The sequence below is a fragment of the Spermophilus citellus genome (assembly GCF_964194105.1).
Source record: "Spermophilus citellus genome assembly, chromosome: 3".
Taxonomy (NCBI): Eukaryota; Metazoa; Chordata; class Mammalia; order Rodentia; family Sciuridae; genus Spermophilus; species Spermophilus citellus.
The window spans coordinates 136,291,639-136,307,783 of NC_138184.1; the positions used below are offsets into that span (position 1 = coordinate 136,291,639).

The 16,145-nt window shown below is 43.8% G+C and overlaps 1 protein-coding gene across 1 annotated transcript in view; it reads left to right on the forward strand.

The window, feature by feature from the left end:
- The window catches only part of AOAH (acyloxyacyl hydrolase), a 223,752-nt gene extending 207,924 nt beyond the window's left edge, over positions 1–15,828 (forward strand). The window contains exons 20-21 of the mRNA XM_081285694.1: positions 5,218–5,294; positions 15,465–15,828. Coding sequence (XP_081141820.1) covers positions 5,218–5,294; positions 15,465–15,593 — 206 coding nt within the window. The 3' untranslated portion in view covers positions 15,594–15,828. The remainder of the gene's footprint in view (positions 1–5,217; positions 5,295–15,464) is intronic.
- Positions 15,829–16,145: the final 317 nt, after the last annotated feature.

The following is a 16,145-nucleotide window of genomic DNA, read 5'->3' on the forward strand; positions in this document are numbered from 1 at the left end:
TTTTATGTAAAGTAGCAGTAACTAAACCATAGGGTTTATGTGAGGATGAAGTGAGACCAAAGCTTGTCAAGTCTAAGGACTCAGTGGCTGTTAGCCGGCATCTCCCACTGCCTCCACCATCGGCATTTATAAAGCAGCTCCTGCATTCTCCCAGGTGATACATGTTAATTCTCTTTCAATATCCAGCCTACCTCCCATCACCATTCATGCTGAGAATTCATTGAGTCACTTTGAGGAAGATATGGTAGAAATGTGGCTTTTTATCATTGTACTCTCTATCAGAATTAAAAACTCGGTAAAGTCACTTATTAAATATGCAGTCTTAATAGTCCCATGAAAACCCCTCTTCTCATTTCAGTACTCTATTTGAGCTGACTATTGCATCACAAATATACTCATTTCTCATGACACCGAAATTCCCAATTTCACATCCTGGTGACCGAGCGAATTGCTGTTGAGGACCCCTGTCACTTGAGGGTAGGCATAAGACCTATTTGTTCTTCACTCTGACAGCCTCGGTCCAGCACTGAAAAGATGATTGCTCATCTCCAAAGATTATTTTTTATCTTTTGCTGACTCCTTTTCTAATGGGTTGTGAACTAAGCATAGGAAGCAACTTTTTCTGCCTTCAGGAAATGCCAACTTGAGCAGGTGATGTCCTTTTTCTTTGTATCGCACCTCTCCAGAAAGGGAAAGGAAATGCCAGCTGGCTGATAGGGCCATTTTTACACCAACACTTTAAATATACCTCCAGCTGCCCTCAGCTTCCAAGACAACTCAGTCCAAGTAAATCTTGTCTTTGGTTTCCCATTCCCCTGGATACTTCTGTAAGACCAGCCAGTGACTCCGTGTTAACCAGTTCCTTAAAATGCCTGCTAGTGTTGCTGTTCATCAGAGCCCCCAAGTGCCTTGTGAGCCTTCCTCTGCCGTCTCCATCACATCTTTGAAAAGCTGGTCATTCATTAGCAGACTTCCTCTGACTTTACAGATAAAGACATATCACGCACCAAATCCCAACAGATGGTCCATGATCTTTCCATTTTAATTCATGTCTTCTGAAGAACGATTAGCAATTCATTTTGAATGATGGTTCTGGATAGGAAGGAAACTGACCGACTTACTATGTTATCCTGGATTGAATGGCCCTCCTGCTCTGAAATCAATCAGAAAAGAAATAAAGACCACTGTCTGCTATTGCATTTCTCCTGAGAAAGTAGAATTTCACCCTGAGATTTTTTTTTTTTTTGGTAAAGTATCATTCTGCCTAGGAATACTCAAAGTACCAATAAAACCTTATACTCGTGACTATGAGTTTCTAAGACTACCTTTAAATTTTACAGTCCTGACGTCTATTCCTATGTGGTGACCAATACTGCCTTCACAGACACAGAGAAAATGATATTTTCCACTGTGAATGGACTTATTGTAGCCTTGGTAACCTCATGGCATTTTCTTTCAATACTCATTGTATTATTTTATATGACAAGTTAGATTTTTCTGAAGGCTAGACTCCCTCATAGTGGCTACTGATATAGAGGAGAGAGATTTAGAGTCAGGAATAAGCTTCCTGGTAAGGAAGAATGGGCTATCATTGATATTCAAGTTTGGTGATGCTAAAAAGCAGCCCTCTCCCACTGACCCCACCTAGGGTATACAGCTGCTCCCTGGCAAAACATGGCAAGTAAATATCCTTTCCCTTCTCTTTATGCTTTTATTCCTGAGGTTTTTTTTTTTCATTACTTCCACAATTATGGAATTGCTCAAGCCTGCATAGGAAGCAGAAGGGATTGACCATCTCTTCTCATTTTGAAAATCATCACTGATGGTTGAATCATGCTGTTCCTTAGAGTTATCTATCAACACCTCTCCCTTTCTCTAAGGACCATAGTTTTTAGTTTGGCAGTTAGTAAAACACATAAAATTCAAATATGGACACTTCAAAATTCAAATTTGGAAAACTCAAAATGGAAAAAAAAAAAGCTTAGAATAAACTAATCACATTGCCAAAACTGAATCACATTGGAGAAAACTCGTGTATAAGCAAATCTGACCTTTTTTCATACCAGGCTCCAAGTAAACCTCCCTCTCATGGAACACAACCTGGGCTTAAGCTGTGTTTCCTTCACAGGCCCAAATCTGCTTTCCACTCTGGAGTTTCTAAGTCTCCTGATCACTATAATTCTTTTCTGAATTTTGACAGGTTGCAATTGAACTTGTCACTCAACCTTCTCTATAAACATAGAGAGTCAAAAAGTCTTGTGTGACACTTCCCACTCCACTGGGCCATAGGACACTAAGTGGACCTGGTCCGCTCCATGACTTGCTGTATATCTATTTAAAAACAAGATGCCTCTGCCTGGGTCTTCTCCATCCAGTGCTTTGCAACTCTTCAGCTGATTCTATCTGAGGTCTTGATGGGGCTGAGTTCCCACTGGCTAATCTTGTAAACACAGCTGTTCATCAGAGCCCCCTGATGAACAGCATCAGGGGGCTCTATCTTAGGCCACTGTAATAAAGGGCCATACAATGAATGGCTTATAAACAACAGAGCTCTATTTCTCACACTTCTGGAGGAGGAAAGCACAATCTCAAGGTGCCACGTGGTTGGGCTCTGGTGACAGTGCTCTTCTAGGTTGCAGGCTGCCAACTCCTCCTTGTATCCTCACATGGCAGGAAGGGTCCCCATTCATGATGGCTCCACCATCATGGCCTAATTACATCCCAGAGGCCACTTCCTAATCATGGAGGAGGGGAGATCAAGGATTTCAACATAGGAATTTGGGAGGGACACAAACATTCAGGCCATTCCACATCTTGTTGGAATTTTCTTTTATTCATTCTTCTGATGACATCTATATGGCATAATAAAAAATATCAGAAATAAAGAAGGATGCAGGAAAGGGATAAAAATCTCATTGACAACTTGGGGGAAGTAGAAAGGAATACAGGCACATGGAAGCAATGTTACCTCTGAAGTCTGAGGGGTTGAGGGGACGACATCTGACCCGGATAGGGCCTGTCCCCATCCTTGTTGATTTTTGTGGGACTGCAAGGAGAGAGGAGGAGACAAATACCTTGAGATCACAAAGGACATCAATGGGGCTACAGAGAATTGACTTTGGCTCCATATTTGCAAAATCCCTTCTAAATGCCTGGCTCTCCTTTAAGGGAAGCCTGTTGGACGTTTAGCATGGAGGTGGCTCCAATGAAGAATCAACATAAAGTTAGAAAATAAAAAAAGCAGGAGCCAGACATGGTGGCACTTGCCTATAATCCTAGAGATTTGGGAGGCTGAGGCAGGAGGATTGCGAGTTCAAAGCCAGCCTAGCAACTTAGAAAGGCCTTAAGCAACTTAGTGAGATCCTGTCTTAACAAAGTAAAATGGACTAGGATGTGGCTCAGTGGTAAAGTGCCCCTGGGTTCAATCCCCAGTATCAAAAATAAAAAATAAAAACCTAGAAAAGCAAGACCCAATAGATGAGGAGGAAACTGGTCTATCTTCTGCCAGGCAAGAGAGAGAACAAAGAGTTTAAAATAAGCATAAGTTAATGTCATGGTATATGAGTCAGTCAGAGCCAGGAATGGGCTAGAACAGGGTCACAGAGCATACAAAGCCAGCATTGTGACCAGGGAGGGCAATCTGGGATCCACACATGAGTTTTGAAATGCGAGATACAGAGGAAATGGCAGAGCAGACATATTGTACCTGAAACAGAAAGTCTGATTTCAAGGTGATGACCCCAAAACAGCAGAACTCTGGCCAGGCAAACTGGAGACTGAGGCAGATAAACTTCTCTGAGACTCTGCTTTTTACAGGATACTATGGCCACAGCAGGAAAGAAATTGTTGAGGGCTGCAAGCTGACCTAGTGGAACAAATGTGTCAAGACAGCTCTGAGCTTCCTATCAGAAGAGCAGATGCATACCATTCCTTGAGAGAGGGGGGCATTTATCAGTGTGAAGCAATTGCTCCCTTGAGGCTCCATGTGGAGGACACCTCATGACACAGTGACACAGTAGACAGCTAGCTCAGTTTTGTAAGAAATGCAAAGCCCACTTACCAAGAGTTGCTTCTTCTATCAACCTCCAATAACACCCAGAAGCATATCATGCAAAAGCTGTTCAGTGGTGGCCATTCTACCAGGAAATAAGTTAACAGGGACTGATGGTCCAGTGTACAGGACTCCAAAGCAGTGGCACGAATTTCTTCCTAAACTCTGAGAAGGGCAACATTAACTGCAGCCTCTCCGGGGACAGAGATTGGGTAATAAGTGAGGAAAGCAAGCTGTAGTATCCAGAGTAACTGCAGAAGCAATTGAGTTCTAACTGATTCAGCCCTGGGAAAGTCTAGCTTCCCTTGTCCAGTCAAAGCTCCGGATAGAATCTCCATCCTTCCCTGGAGTAATAGGGGGAGAAAAAGAGGGACAGACCTCTGCCCTGCATTTTCTGGGGGATGAAGAGAAAAGAACCAGAGGAATCTTAGCTGTGTCTTCTGCCCTCACTGGACACCAGGAAAGCAAGGGCGATGACCAGACAGGAAGCACAAGTCTCCTTGGAGGTTCTCTAGGGATTTGGAATTTCCTTCAGGAGTTCTTACTGGCTAAGTGATGGTACAACACAGCGTTAATTGCACCGTTGCCTTGGAGCAACTGACATTTTTGGTCTCTCATCCTTGTTGAAGGACAGTTTTATTGCTTTTCATCACTTTGGGGCTCATAATATTTTCTCTATAGCCACACTCTCTCTAAAAGTGATGTTGAGATAATTTTATGTAATTATATTTCTGACATGCTGTAGGATTGTTCAAGGTGATGGCTTGACACATGGAGGCAGTGTCTGCAAATGGCAGCCTGGGAAAGGAGATGTTCACAAAATGCTAAATTTCCCTCCCTGCACTGCTGTGCTCCTGTCCACTGAAAAATGAAGTGGACTTAAATCACTGAATATTTTAGAGTTCCCTTTTTCCCCTGCATTCCCAGCTACACAAATCACATTCATTCCAGCAAGCTCACACATTCTCTTTTGGAGTTAGAAGAAGAAAATCACTCCATGGAAAGATCATTTCTGTCCCAAAAGATCCCAGCCCAAGACAACAGCTCAGAGGCTGCCATGGCCTGGGAAGGAGGGGGCAGTCCTGATGACATCTCATTCGGTCCTTGCCCTCAGCATTGACCTTTGTGGAAGGGCATCTGTAACCCTCTGGTTGTGTGTCCTGTAGTCATAGAGGAGTGGCGGAGGAGAGGTGGACAGCCCTGGCAGCTCATTGAACCCGTAGATGGATTCCACCCCAACAAGGTAAGCACAGTCAGATCTGACAGCTATCTGGCTTAGTTATTTTTTAAAATATATTTATTCATGGATGTGTTCATTTTTCTTCTGTTTTGTTCCAGAAAGGATTTGAGGTAGTGTACATCACAGTGTAAGACAATTCAATCAAAATGAAGTGAAAATCAGGGGCAAAGGAAAATGAGGTAGAAATCATACCCAGGTTCCTGACTTGGTTTCTAGAGTTTGTAGAATCTGTGCAGGGCAAGCCTAAGAAACTGCCAGAGGAGGCTTATGAAATCAGCTTAAGGCTGTGTAGCAGCCAGGGCCAAAGGCCTCCATGAGATAGTCATGACCTCCGTAAGATAAAACATAAACCAACCACTTATTAAAAAATCAACAAGCGGGGCTGGGGATGTGGCTGGCTCAAGGGGTAGCGCGCTGGCCTGGCATGCGTGGGGCGCTGGGTTCAATCCTCAGCACCACATAAAAATAAAACAAAGATATTGTGTCCACCGAAAAATTAAAAAAATAAATATATTAAAAAAATCAACAAGCATAATGATTCCTGAAAGCAAGAGCTGTCTGTAATTTCTTCCATTAATCCTTTTAGAAAGGACGCTGTAGGAGAAGAGGAAATGTCCTTAGCAAGATCCTGCAGTCTGAGCTGTTTCTCATCTCATATTCCAGAGTGTAGCTCTATAAAGCAGCTCCTGTCTGGCCTCTTCACAAAGCAAGGGAGCTGGAGGGCAGGACCCTTCCCTCCTGTCCCCACCCAACCTATTATCCTGGCTTCCATCAGAGAAGCTCCACTTTCATCTGTCAGGTATACTGGACTTGCTCCTGACATTTCTGTATTTTAAAAAAAGGAAGAGGAAAACGTGTGGGAGTACTTGACCGCAGGCAAAATTTTGAAAGCTGTCCTCCGCAGGGGAGACAGGCCGTCTGGGGCAGGCGATCCTCCATCTCCATTGTCTTTCTGACCCAGGCTTTGGTAAGTTTGGTGTGGCAATGATAGGGCTACAAAACCTGAGAGCACTGCTGGAGGTGCCCCCCTGGTGGCCTTGGGTTCCATGGTCAGCTAGGCCACAGGGAGGGTTGCTCATCCTCTTGAGATCCTGGATACAACCACAGCTCACTGACCCCAGTTCTAGGCTTTACAAGTTCCAGTGGGCAGAGGGTGTACTTCCTAATGGGAGAAAAAAACAGTGGAGCCCACAAATGAAAGGCAGGGTAAATTTTAAAGTGAATATTAATTGCCCACCTCACTTTTTAAGTTTTTTTTTTTTAATGTACCTTGGAATATCTAACTTTCCTGTGTATCAAATGGGTGATGATTGGAGAATAATTAGCTGGAAGCTGGTTACATATTAGGGTCTAGCTGCAAAAAAAAAAAAAAAAATAGTGTCTTTCGTTTCAGAATAGTGAATGTGAAGCCCTTTTTCCTGCCAATAATGGGGAAAGACGTAATAGTTCTTTTGAGACAGAGTCTTGCTGTGTTACCCAGGCTCTAGAATTCCTCCCTCTGCTTGAGTAGCTGGGACCACAGGCACGTCACCACTACACCTGCTCCAGACAGCAGTTCTCATTATTCTCTGCACACAATAGAATTTGGATTCTATAGAGAGTGAACATATGAAAAGATAGGTAGGGTGTCAATTAGGAACAAACAGAAAAAAGAAACTGTCAAAGACAGCTTTACTTTGTCCCTGGGGCATATTTGTCTCAACTATCAAATGATCAATCTGTCCCTGGCTCTTAAAGTAATATTGGGTTCAAGGTCTGTCAAACTTCGGGTCTAGCTTGTGCTCAAACAGCTTTGCTATACCTGGCTGTTCAAAAAGTCAAGGCTGAAGCTGCTTGTATGTCATAATCTCATGTGATTCCTGCAAGACTTGTTTGCATCCTGGTATCCAGTGGTAAAATGGGCAGTGGAGGTACAGCCACAGTTAAGTGGGCAGGCACAGATGGCTAGGCCCAAACCTGTCGGTTTATCATGCTCTATAGTGAGCTGAAAAGTAAGATTGGCAACTTTCCATCCAAAAATATTTAGCACATGCCCCCCAGGTGTCAAAGCACAGTGAGAATTCACAAGCAAACAAAAAGCCCCTGTGATTTGAGATTGGAGTATAAAGTAGGCGAACAATGAGCAAACAGACAAATATAACGTGGTGAATGCCTCCAAGCGTGCAAACCCAGCATGCCTCGGGAGCAGCATGGAAACAGGAAAAGGTGTTAGAAAAGGTTGTCCAGAGAGGTGATGAGAGCAAAGGGAAGAGATGGGCGTGGGCTGCAAAAGTGTTTTGAGCAGAGGAAACTGTGTGGGCACAGACCTGAATATGAAAGAAACCCTGGGACCATGGAGGAATCCAAAGTGCCTTTGTACAGTCTGGACACGGAGTAGGAGAGTGGGTCTGAGAGGGAAGAAATCAGGAGCCAGACCCTGTAAAGTCAGCACGGGGCTTGGCCTTGCTCCTGCGGGAAATGGGGAGCCACTGCAAGTTTTAAGCAAAAAACAGACCTGTGTTCTTAAAAGATACCCATGGTAGCCGAGTGAAGAATACTTTAGTGGGATCAGATCAGGGGACTGGGAAAAAAAGGAAGGAAATTTTTGTCTAAGCAAAGAAACAAAATTGCAAAAACCCAAGACCCAGATTTGTTGTCTACGAAAGCTGCAGGATTCTACCTGTCTAAGCATCTACTTTTTTCAGTCTCTGTAAATAAAGTTAAGCATCTGAAGAGTCACTCAAAAGACCTCCAGGCTTTAAATCAGATAACAGGAAACAGAAAGTGTTAAAAGAGCCACAGACATAGATCAAACTCTGTTACCCTGGCACCTCGGGGATCACCTGTCAACATCCCTGACACCTCCTGCCTTGGAAGCTTCGACCAAGCCACGCTCCCTGCAAAAACCACCTCCTCTCCTCTCATCACAACGACAGCAGCTCAAACCATCCTCTTCAAACTCCTACTGCAAGCAAGGAAGTTTCCATGAATCAATTCCCTCCTCCCTGTTCAGCCCTGAACCCTGCACGCTACTGGAGACAGACATAGCACACATAATCAATGGATTTGTTTCAAAGAGGTTAACAGCCTCCAGATTTCTATTCGTTTCGACTTGTAAGCCCCTGGGAAACAAGGGTCCTGGGAAGACTTATGGAGCTCCTAAAAAAATAATAAAAGTAAAGATGAAGAAGAAAGAGCACTGGCAATGGTACAGGGCAAGAGGGAATCTGAGCCAGGGAACCACGGAGCAGGGACCATGTCTATTTAATTTGTTTTATGTACCAACTTGCAACCATCGTTTGGTGATGACCCCACCAAGTCAGCACAAGGGGGACTGAGCTGATAGGGAACTGATATTTTTCCTTGAATGTTAATGTTTAGATGCATCTTACACCACTGTCATGTTTTCAGTTTTCAGTTTGCGGATTTAAAATCAATCAGGACCAAACATAACCAAGTCCAATAGACTGTGCTCCTGTGAAAATGAGAAGGGCAGAGGAAGACAGCTCTGCCTTCCTGTGGTTAGGGCTTCCCGCAGGTGTTTAAAAGCAGTCTTCTCAAGATAGCCCTGGAGCGTGCTTCCTGTGGGAGAAAGACATTCAGAGCAGATTTTATACCTTTGGTCTGGTAGAAGCCCAGAGTTAAATTTAGCAGGAGTTCAACTTAAAAGGTATCAAAAGCCATTTTAAGTTTTTTGGTGAAATCTGTGTAATCTTGCATTTTCTTTTTTAAAAGATTACAGAAAGCTCATTCTTATTTAAGATTTGTTTTTATGATTTTTTTCACTAAGGAGTTCTATTTTAGTAGCAAAAAAAAAAAAAAAAAAGTAATTAGCTTCTGAGGCGGGAGTGAGGAGGACCTCCTCCCTACATCCTGCCAACTCCAACAGCTGCTGGGACACTGCCCCGTCCCGGTGTGTCTCATGAACCTGTGGGGTGCTCCTGACATCAGTGTGTTTTCTTAGAGGACTGGAAAACCTCCCAAAAAAGCACTCCTCATAAGGAGAATATAGTTGATTCAAGAAATGTGCTTTAAACTCAAAAAATTAGACAATAAGATAACAAATAACCCAATCAACAAATGGGCCAAGGACCTAAACAGACACTTCTCAGAGGAGAACATACAATCAATCAACAAGTACATGAAAAAATGCTCACCATCTCTAGCAGTCAGAGAAATGCAAATGAAAACCACCCTAAGATACCATTTCACCCCAGTAAGATTGGCAGCCATTAAGAAGTCCAACAACAATAAGTGCTGGAGAGGATGCAGGGAAAAGGGTACACTTGTACATTGCTGGTGGGACTGCAAATTGGTGCGGCCAATTTAGAAAGCAGTCTGGAGATTCCTGGGAAAGCTGGGAATGGAACCACCATTTGACCCTGCTATTGCCCTTCTCAGACTATTCCCTGAAGACCTTAAAAGAGCATGCTACAGGGATACTGCCACATCCATATTCATAGCAGCATAATTCACAATAGCTAGACTGTGGAACCAACCCAGATGCCCTTCAATAGATGAATGGATAAAAAAAAATGTAGCATCTATACACCATGGAATATTACGCAGCACTAAAAAATGACAAAATCATGGAATTTGCAGGGAAATGGATGGCACTAGAGCAGATTATGCTTAGTGAAGCTAGCCAATCCCTAAAAAACAAATACCAAATGTCTTCTTTGATATAATGAGAGCAACTATGAACAGAGCAGGGAGGAAGAGCAGGAAGAAAAGATTAACATTAAACGGAGACATGAGATGGGAGGGAAAGGGAGAGAAAAGGGAAATTGCATGGAAATGAAGGGAGACCCTCATTGCTATACAAAATTACATATAAGAGGTTGTGAGGGGAATGGGAAAATAAACAAGGAGAGAAATGAATTACAGTAGATGGGGTAGAGAGAGAAGATGTGAGGGAAGGGGAGGGGGGATAGTAGGGGATAGGAAAGGTAGCAGAATACAACAGTTACTAATAGGGCATTATGTAAAATTGTGGATGTATAACGGACATGATTCTGCAATCTGCATTTGGGGTAAAATTGGGAGTTCATAACCCACTTCAATCTAATGTATGAAATATGATATGTCAAGAGCTTTGTAATGTTGTGAACAACCAATAAAAAAAAGAAAAAAAAGAAATGTGCTTTAATTTGAAATTGTTCATCAGAAGACAGGAAAGATTCTGAAAGTGTATGGCAGCTGTTGACAAGGACCCGATTAAGAAACCTCACCACCTCATGATCCTCCACTCTTCTCCCCATTCCTGGGAGATCAGAGGCTGTGAATAAAAACATTCCACAAAAATCTTACATAAACCAACATGGTGTTAAGTTGTACTGCTTTGTTGCTCCTTCTATGAGACTTTTAAAGAGTAGCAAAGTGTTCCAAGGGGACCAATGACCACCACATGGTTTTGGCTTCAGAATGGTAGCGGGCAGGTGTGCAGGTGATGCCCCATAGAGGTACTACGCCACGTCAGACATGGTGTCCCTGGAGGAGGGGCCCCACCAGATAGAAATGGCAGTGGTGCCAGGATACAAGCAGCCACCTGGCCCTGTGGCAGAGGTTCTGCAATAACAGGGAGCCAACTGAGTTCATGAAACAGTGTCCTTATTACCCAGGGACTCTGTTCTAACCTCACTCAGGCAGAGGTGCCTGAGGAAGCCTGAGATACTGCAGAATATTCAATTATTCCTATATTTCTCAGTCTCCATGGCCAAATGGGCCCATCAACTGGACAAACATACTAAATCGAATAAAAGCCACCAATGTTCACATCACAGAACTTAAGATTTAGTACCCAGAAATACATTATGAGTCTTGTAAGAAGTAGTGCTCAAACAGTACTGAGCCTGGGTGAGGATGAGGAACTTTAAAACGCATGTTCCCTATGTCTCCTTCAGATCTCTCCAGTGAGTTCATGGGAGAGCCCACGGAACATGCTCAGTGATGAAAGGTTTACCCTCAATACCAAAGATATGAAGCGTTGGAAAATAGTGACATCATGTAGATGTTAGACTAGGAAATACAATGCTAACTCTGCTGTAATCCCAGTGAAAAGAAAAAGCAACCATTGAAAAGTTTGTTCTGGAAGGATTAAAAAAAAGCAAAGTGACAGGGACTGGGGTTGTGGCTCAGTGGTAGAGCACTTACCTAGCACGCATGAGGCACTGGGTTCAATCCTCAGCACCATATATAAATAAATAAAGATATTGTGTCTATCCACATTAATATTTTTTTTAAAAAATCCAAGTAAAAACAACTTGCAAGATCTTTAGGCTAATTGTGTGTTTTTTAAAAAATCTAGCCAACTGCAGTAGGACACACCTGTAATCCCAGTGACTCAGGAGGCTGAGAGGCAGGAGGATAGCAAGTGTAAGGCCAGCCTCAGCAACTTAGTGAAACCCTCAGCAACTTAGCAAGACCTATTTCAAATTAAAAAAATGAAAAGAGTGGCTGGTAGCGGTGGCATATGCCTGTTATCCTAGCAGCTCAGCTGAGGCAGGAGGATCAGGAGTTCAAAGCCAGCCTCAGCAACACCAAGGTGCTAAACAATTCAGTGAGACCCTGTCTCTAAATAAAATACAAAATGGAGCTGGGAATGTGATTCAGTGGTTGAGTGCCCCTGAGCTCAATCCCTGGTACCCTGTAGAAAGAAAGAGAGAGAAAGAAAGAAGGAAACAGAGAAAGAGAGAGGGAGGGAAGGAGGGAGGGAGGGGGAAAGGGAGACAGAAGAGGGCTGGGGATGTAGCTCAGTGTTAAAGTGTCCTTGGGTTCAATCCCTAGTGCAAATCATCATCATCATCATCATCATCATCATCATTAAATGACCAAACAAAGGGGACCACAAGGCAAATTCTTGTATCAGAGAAGATTTCACTTAAGAAATACAGCTTAAATGCATCCTAGAGTCAGTATAGACTCCACCCATCTCCTATCAAATTCTCAGCAGTGGTCACAGACCAATAGAAGGCACAATTCCAACTCACCAAGCAATTAAATAAAACATCAGGTTCTATTACAAGAGGCTGACTTGATCAACTCAGAAACTGCTTCTGGCTTTATCATGTTATGAACTGGACATGTTTATATGCAAGAAAGCAAGAAACTGGACCCTGAAAGGTTTTCAACTGTCAAGGAAGAAACACAGAAGGGCCTAACTCCTTTACCAGAAGAACTCATGTAACTAGAACCGCCCCAACCCCTACTCCCTGGCATTCTGCTGGACTAGATTGTACTCCACACATGTGCAGCAGGGTAAGCGAACAAGCCAGGCAGCCTAGGAGCCCCTCCCGTGCTGAAATGCTGTGTGAGCAGGCAGAAGCAGGTGTCTCTGTCCTCTGGCCTCAGGACAAATGCTATGGACATGTGTGGAAAAAAAAATCTTCCACCTGTAAAATAAATGAGCTTGCATCCACCTGCTGGAACACCACGCATCAAATAAAAACAATGAAGCAGATCCATCTTTTTGAGGATATACACCAACACAGATACGTTGGTAACAGCAAAGCAAATAAGATTGTAGGGCAGTTATACAACTGTGCAAATCTGTCAGCACTCATGGAACTATTCACAGAGAAGAGATCCCCTTACTGCACATGTGCGCAGACTTTAAAATGATATTCTCAGAGGGGTCCACTCTGTGTGTGTGTGTGTGTGTGTGTGTGTGTTGGATATAAAATGAGAAAGGCTTCTCCACCCAATGCTAGAGAAGCTACCTCTATTTTAATTACAGATAGCTTTTGTTCTGTGTTTTCTCTTTTTGCTGAATTTCCTCCTTCATTTTCCCCAGAATGAATAGATATTGTTTTACCTTTTTTTAACTGAATAGAGAAGCACAAAAGAATACCTGTGTTCAAGAAGGGCTGATCTAGAAGAAAAGGAGAGAAGGACAGCTGGGCCACTCCTGTGTGGTGGACCATGGGAGTGTGACAGCAGATTGCTCACGTGAGAAGCCCAGTGGTGCTCACACGAAGGGATGAAGGAACGATTATAGAGGGTCTCTTCATCACGAACAATTCTCATTTGAGATACAATATTTTAGCAACACACACTCATAAATATTGTAATCTCTTAGAGTGACAGTCATCTAATTGCTTTCAAACCAAACAGTTGCCACATGCTCAAATGAGCTCTTTCATTTTCCTCTTCTTAGTCTCCCTCGTCTCCACCCTTATGAACAGAGATGAAATAAGTGCCCACAGGTGGCTTGGGATGTTATACTTGTTAGAAAGACAGCCTAGGTGTGTCAAGTTGAAAGCCAAAACCAAAAGAAAAAAAAAACCAAAAACAAACAACAACAAAAAAAGCAGAAGATCTGGTAATTTTCCACAGACCTGACAGCAGCCTCCTTCATTGAAAAATGGCAGGGAAAACAGACACAAGACCAGGCCTCTGTCTTCAAAGACACTGATTGTTTTGTATAGGAGATGATCTGACCCTTCCCAAAGAACAGTCAGCTTGACAGGCAACTTTTGACTCCCTCTTGCTTTTAAGTACAAAATGTGTGTGTGTGTGTGTGTGTGTGTGTGTGTGTGTGTGTGTATGTGTAGTGCATGGGGGAGGGGAGGGTTTGATGTGCCGTGGGGGGTGTTGTGGATGTGTATGTGGTGTGTGTGTGTGTGTGTGTGAGAGAGAGAGAGAGAGAGAGTGTGTGTGCACACTCTGCTTGGTGTGTATGTGACAATGTATGTTGACGGTGTGTATTTGCAGATGTTATAAGAGTATGCCATGTGGGTGGGCCAGTGTGTGCTGTGCATGTATGTGGCATGTGTAGTATGTATGGTGTGTGCTGATATGTGGAGGGACTACAGGGTTTTAGATAATTATGTGTTTGTTTAGATGAAATTTTAGGTCTACCTCAGAAGACTCTGGAACACATCAAAATGCTGAGGATACTTAATGCCATGACTAAATCAGTTCTAGTTTTTCTAACACCTACTAAAATGTTACACACAATTTAGACCCAGGAAGGACTTTAGATCAATGACTCCAGCTCATTCACCGTGGAAATGAGAGATCTGGGGCCCAAAGAGTACAAGCGAGCTGCTCAATGTCACACAGCACTGCCTATCAAAATGGTGAACTGTAAACTCCCTTGTAGGGAAATGACCCTGTGCTTTTGAATAAAGTCAGACACCTCCCCCTAAGGCCTTCAGCAATCACATTCCTCTTATGATTCAACCTTAAAAATTCACTGTGGAGATGGAGCCATCTGGGGCTCAAAGGCCTGGCTAGGCCTCATTTGCCAAATGAGGACATCATCATCTGCAGAGAAAAAGTCTCCTCTTCCAAGAGATGCCGATGACAAGCCAGAGTACTAGACAACCAACACGGGATTCTGCTCAAATGTGGATAAAGGAAACACTTGACACGCAGCAACAGAATCGGAGAGAATAAGGGTCACATAGGAGATCAAGAGCTCAGCCCATTAGGCATTAAGCAAGAAAGCCCCGCTCTGGCCCTCCAGCCTGACTGCCTAACCCACAGCCTCCTCCAGGATCCTACCCCTCCCAGGTGCCCTGCCCAGCCTCACCTCAGGCACCCATACTCCCTCCCACAGGCTACTTTCTCCTCCATGCTCTCTGTTTTCCCACAGCAGCTTCTGGCCACCTCCTTGAAAATTCAGTGCAGTCATCACCTTCTTGCAAGAGGACCTGCCCCTTTCCCACATGACAGGGTTGATACCCCTCCCCTCTGGTGTGCAGCTCATCATCACAGCCCTCCCTAGGGGTTTGGTGGTGTCATTTTTGTATTCCTGGTCCCCTCCCTAGGCTAGGAGTTCCTGGAAGGGAGGAATGGTCATCTCCAAACCCAAGCCTCAGGCCTGCAGCAAATGTTAACTGTCCACAGACAAATGCATAAGTGATTTCTGAGAATGTGTATTTATCATCTAGTATCAAATAACAAATTCCTTCAGCAATTTAAACAATACACACTTATTATCTTGCCATTTCTGTATGTTATAGCTTAATGGGGTCCTCTCCTTAGTTAGGATCTCACATAACTAAAATCAAGGTGAGTGATTTGGGCCGTGTTCTCATTTGGAGATTCAACTGGAGAAGAACTGCGTTCACACTCACTTTGTTTGTTCTAGGGTCTGCCAATCACAGAAAGAATAAAGTAAATCTTGCTAGTCAATTATTTCCCTTTTATAATTTCCCCTTTCCTCCTCCTTTGGGTTCTTTCTTGCAGGTGGCTTCGTTCCTGCTGGCAGAGAATTTCTGGAAGAAAGTGCAGCTCCAGTGGCCCCAGGTCCTGGGGAAAGAGAATCCATTCAATTCCCAGATTGAGCACGTGTTTGGAGACCAAGGTGGGCACTGAGTGTCTCAGGCATACACACCTGAGGATCACAGGGAGGCAGAAACTTGGATCAACTCATCAGCAGCGTGTTCAGGGGCCCCCATGTCACAGGCCAAAGTATCCTCTGCAGCAGCATCTTTGCAAAATTCTTTCCTCAAGAGAAGAGCTGAATACTGTTGTGGTGCCATGTTCTTCCAGGGTCAATTCCCCTTCAGCTTTCCCTGAAATAACCCTTAATAAAGCAGTTTGAGGATGATTTCCAGCCTGGGAGTATTCTGTGCCCTACAACAGTTGGTCATTCTAAAAAGGGGTCTTCTTAAAACCTAAACCACCCAGTGATGTTCAGCAATTTGCACATGGTCTTGGTATGTCAGGGATTGGCCCTGCCCCTGTTGGTGACTTAAAGATGGCCCAGCAAGCTGAGATTTCTCCTAGAAAGGCTGCTGGATGGCTGCCAAGGGCTTGCACAAGCAGGACATTCAACTGTCATGGGCCCTCTTTAAAAACAGTATGCAACCTGGGCCTGGTGGCACATGACTGAGATTAGTGACTCAGGAGGCTGAGGCAGGAAGA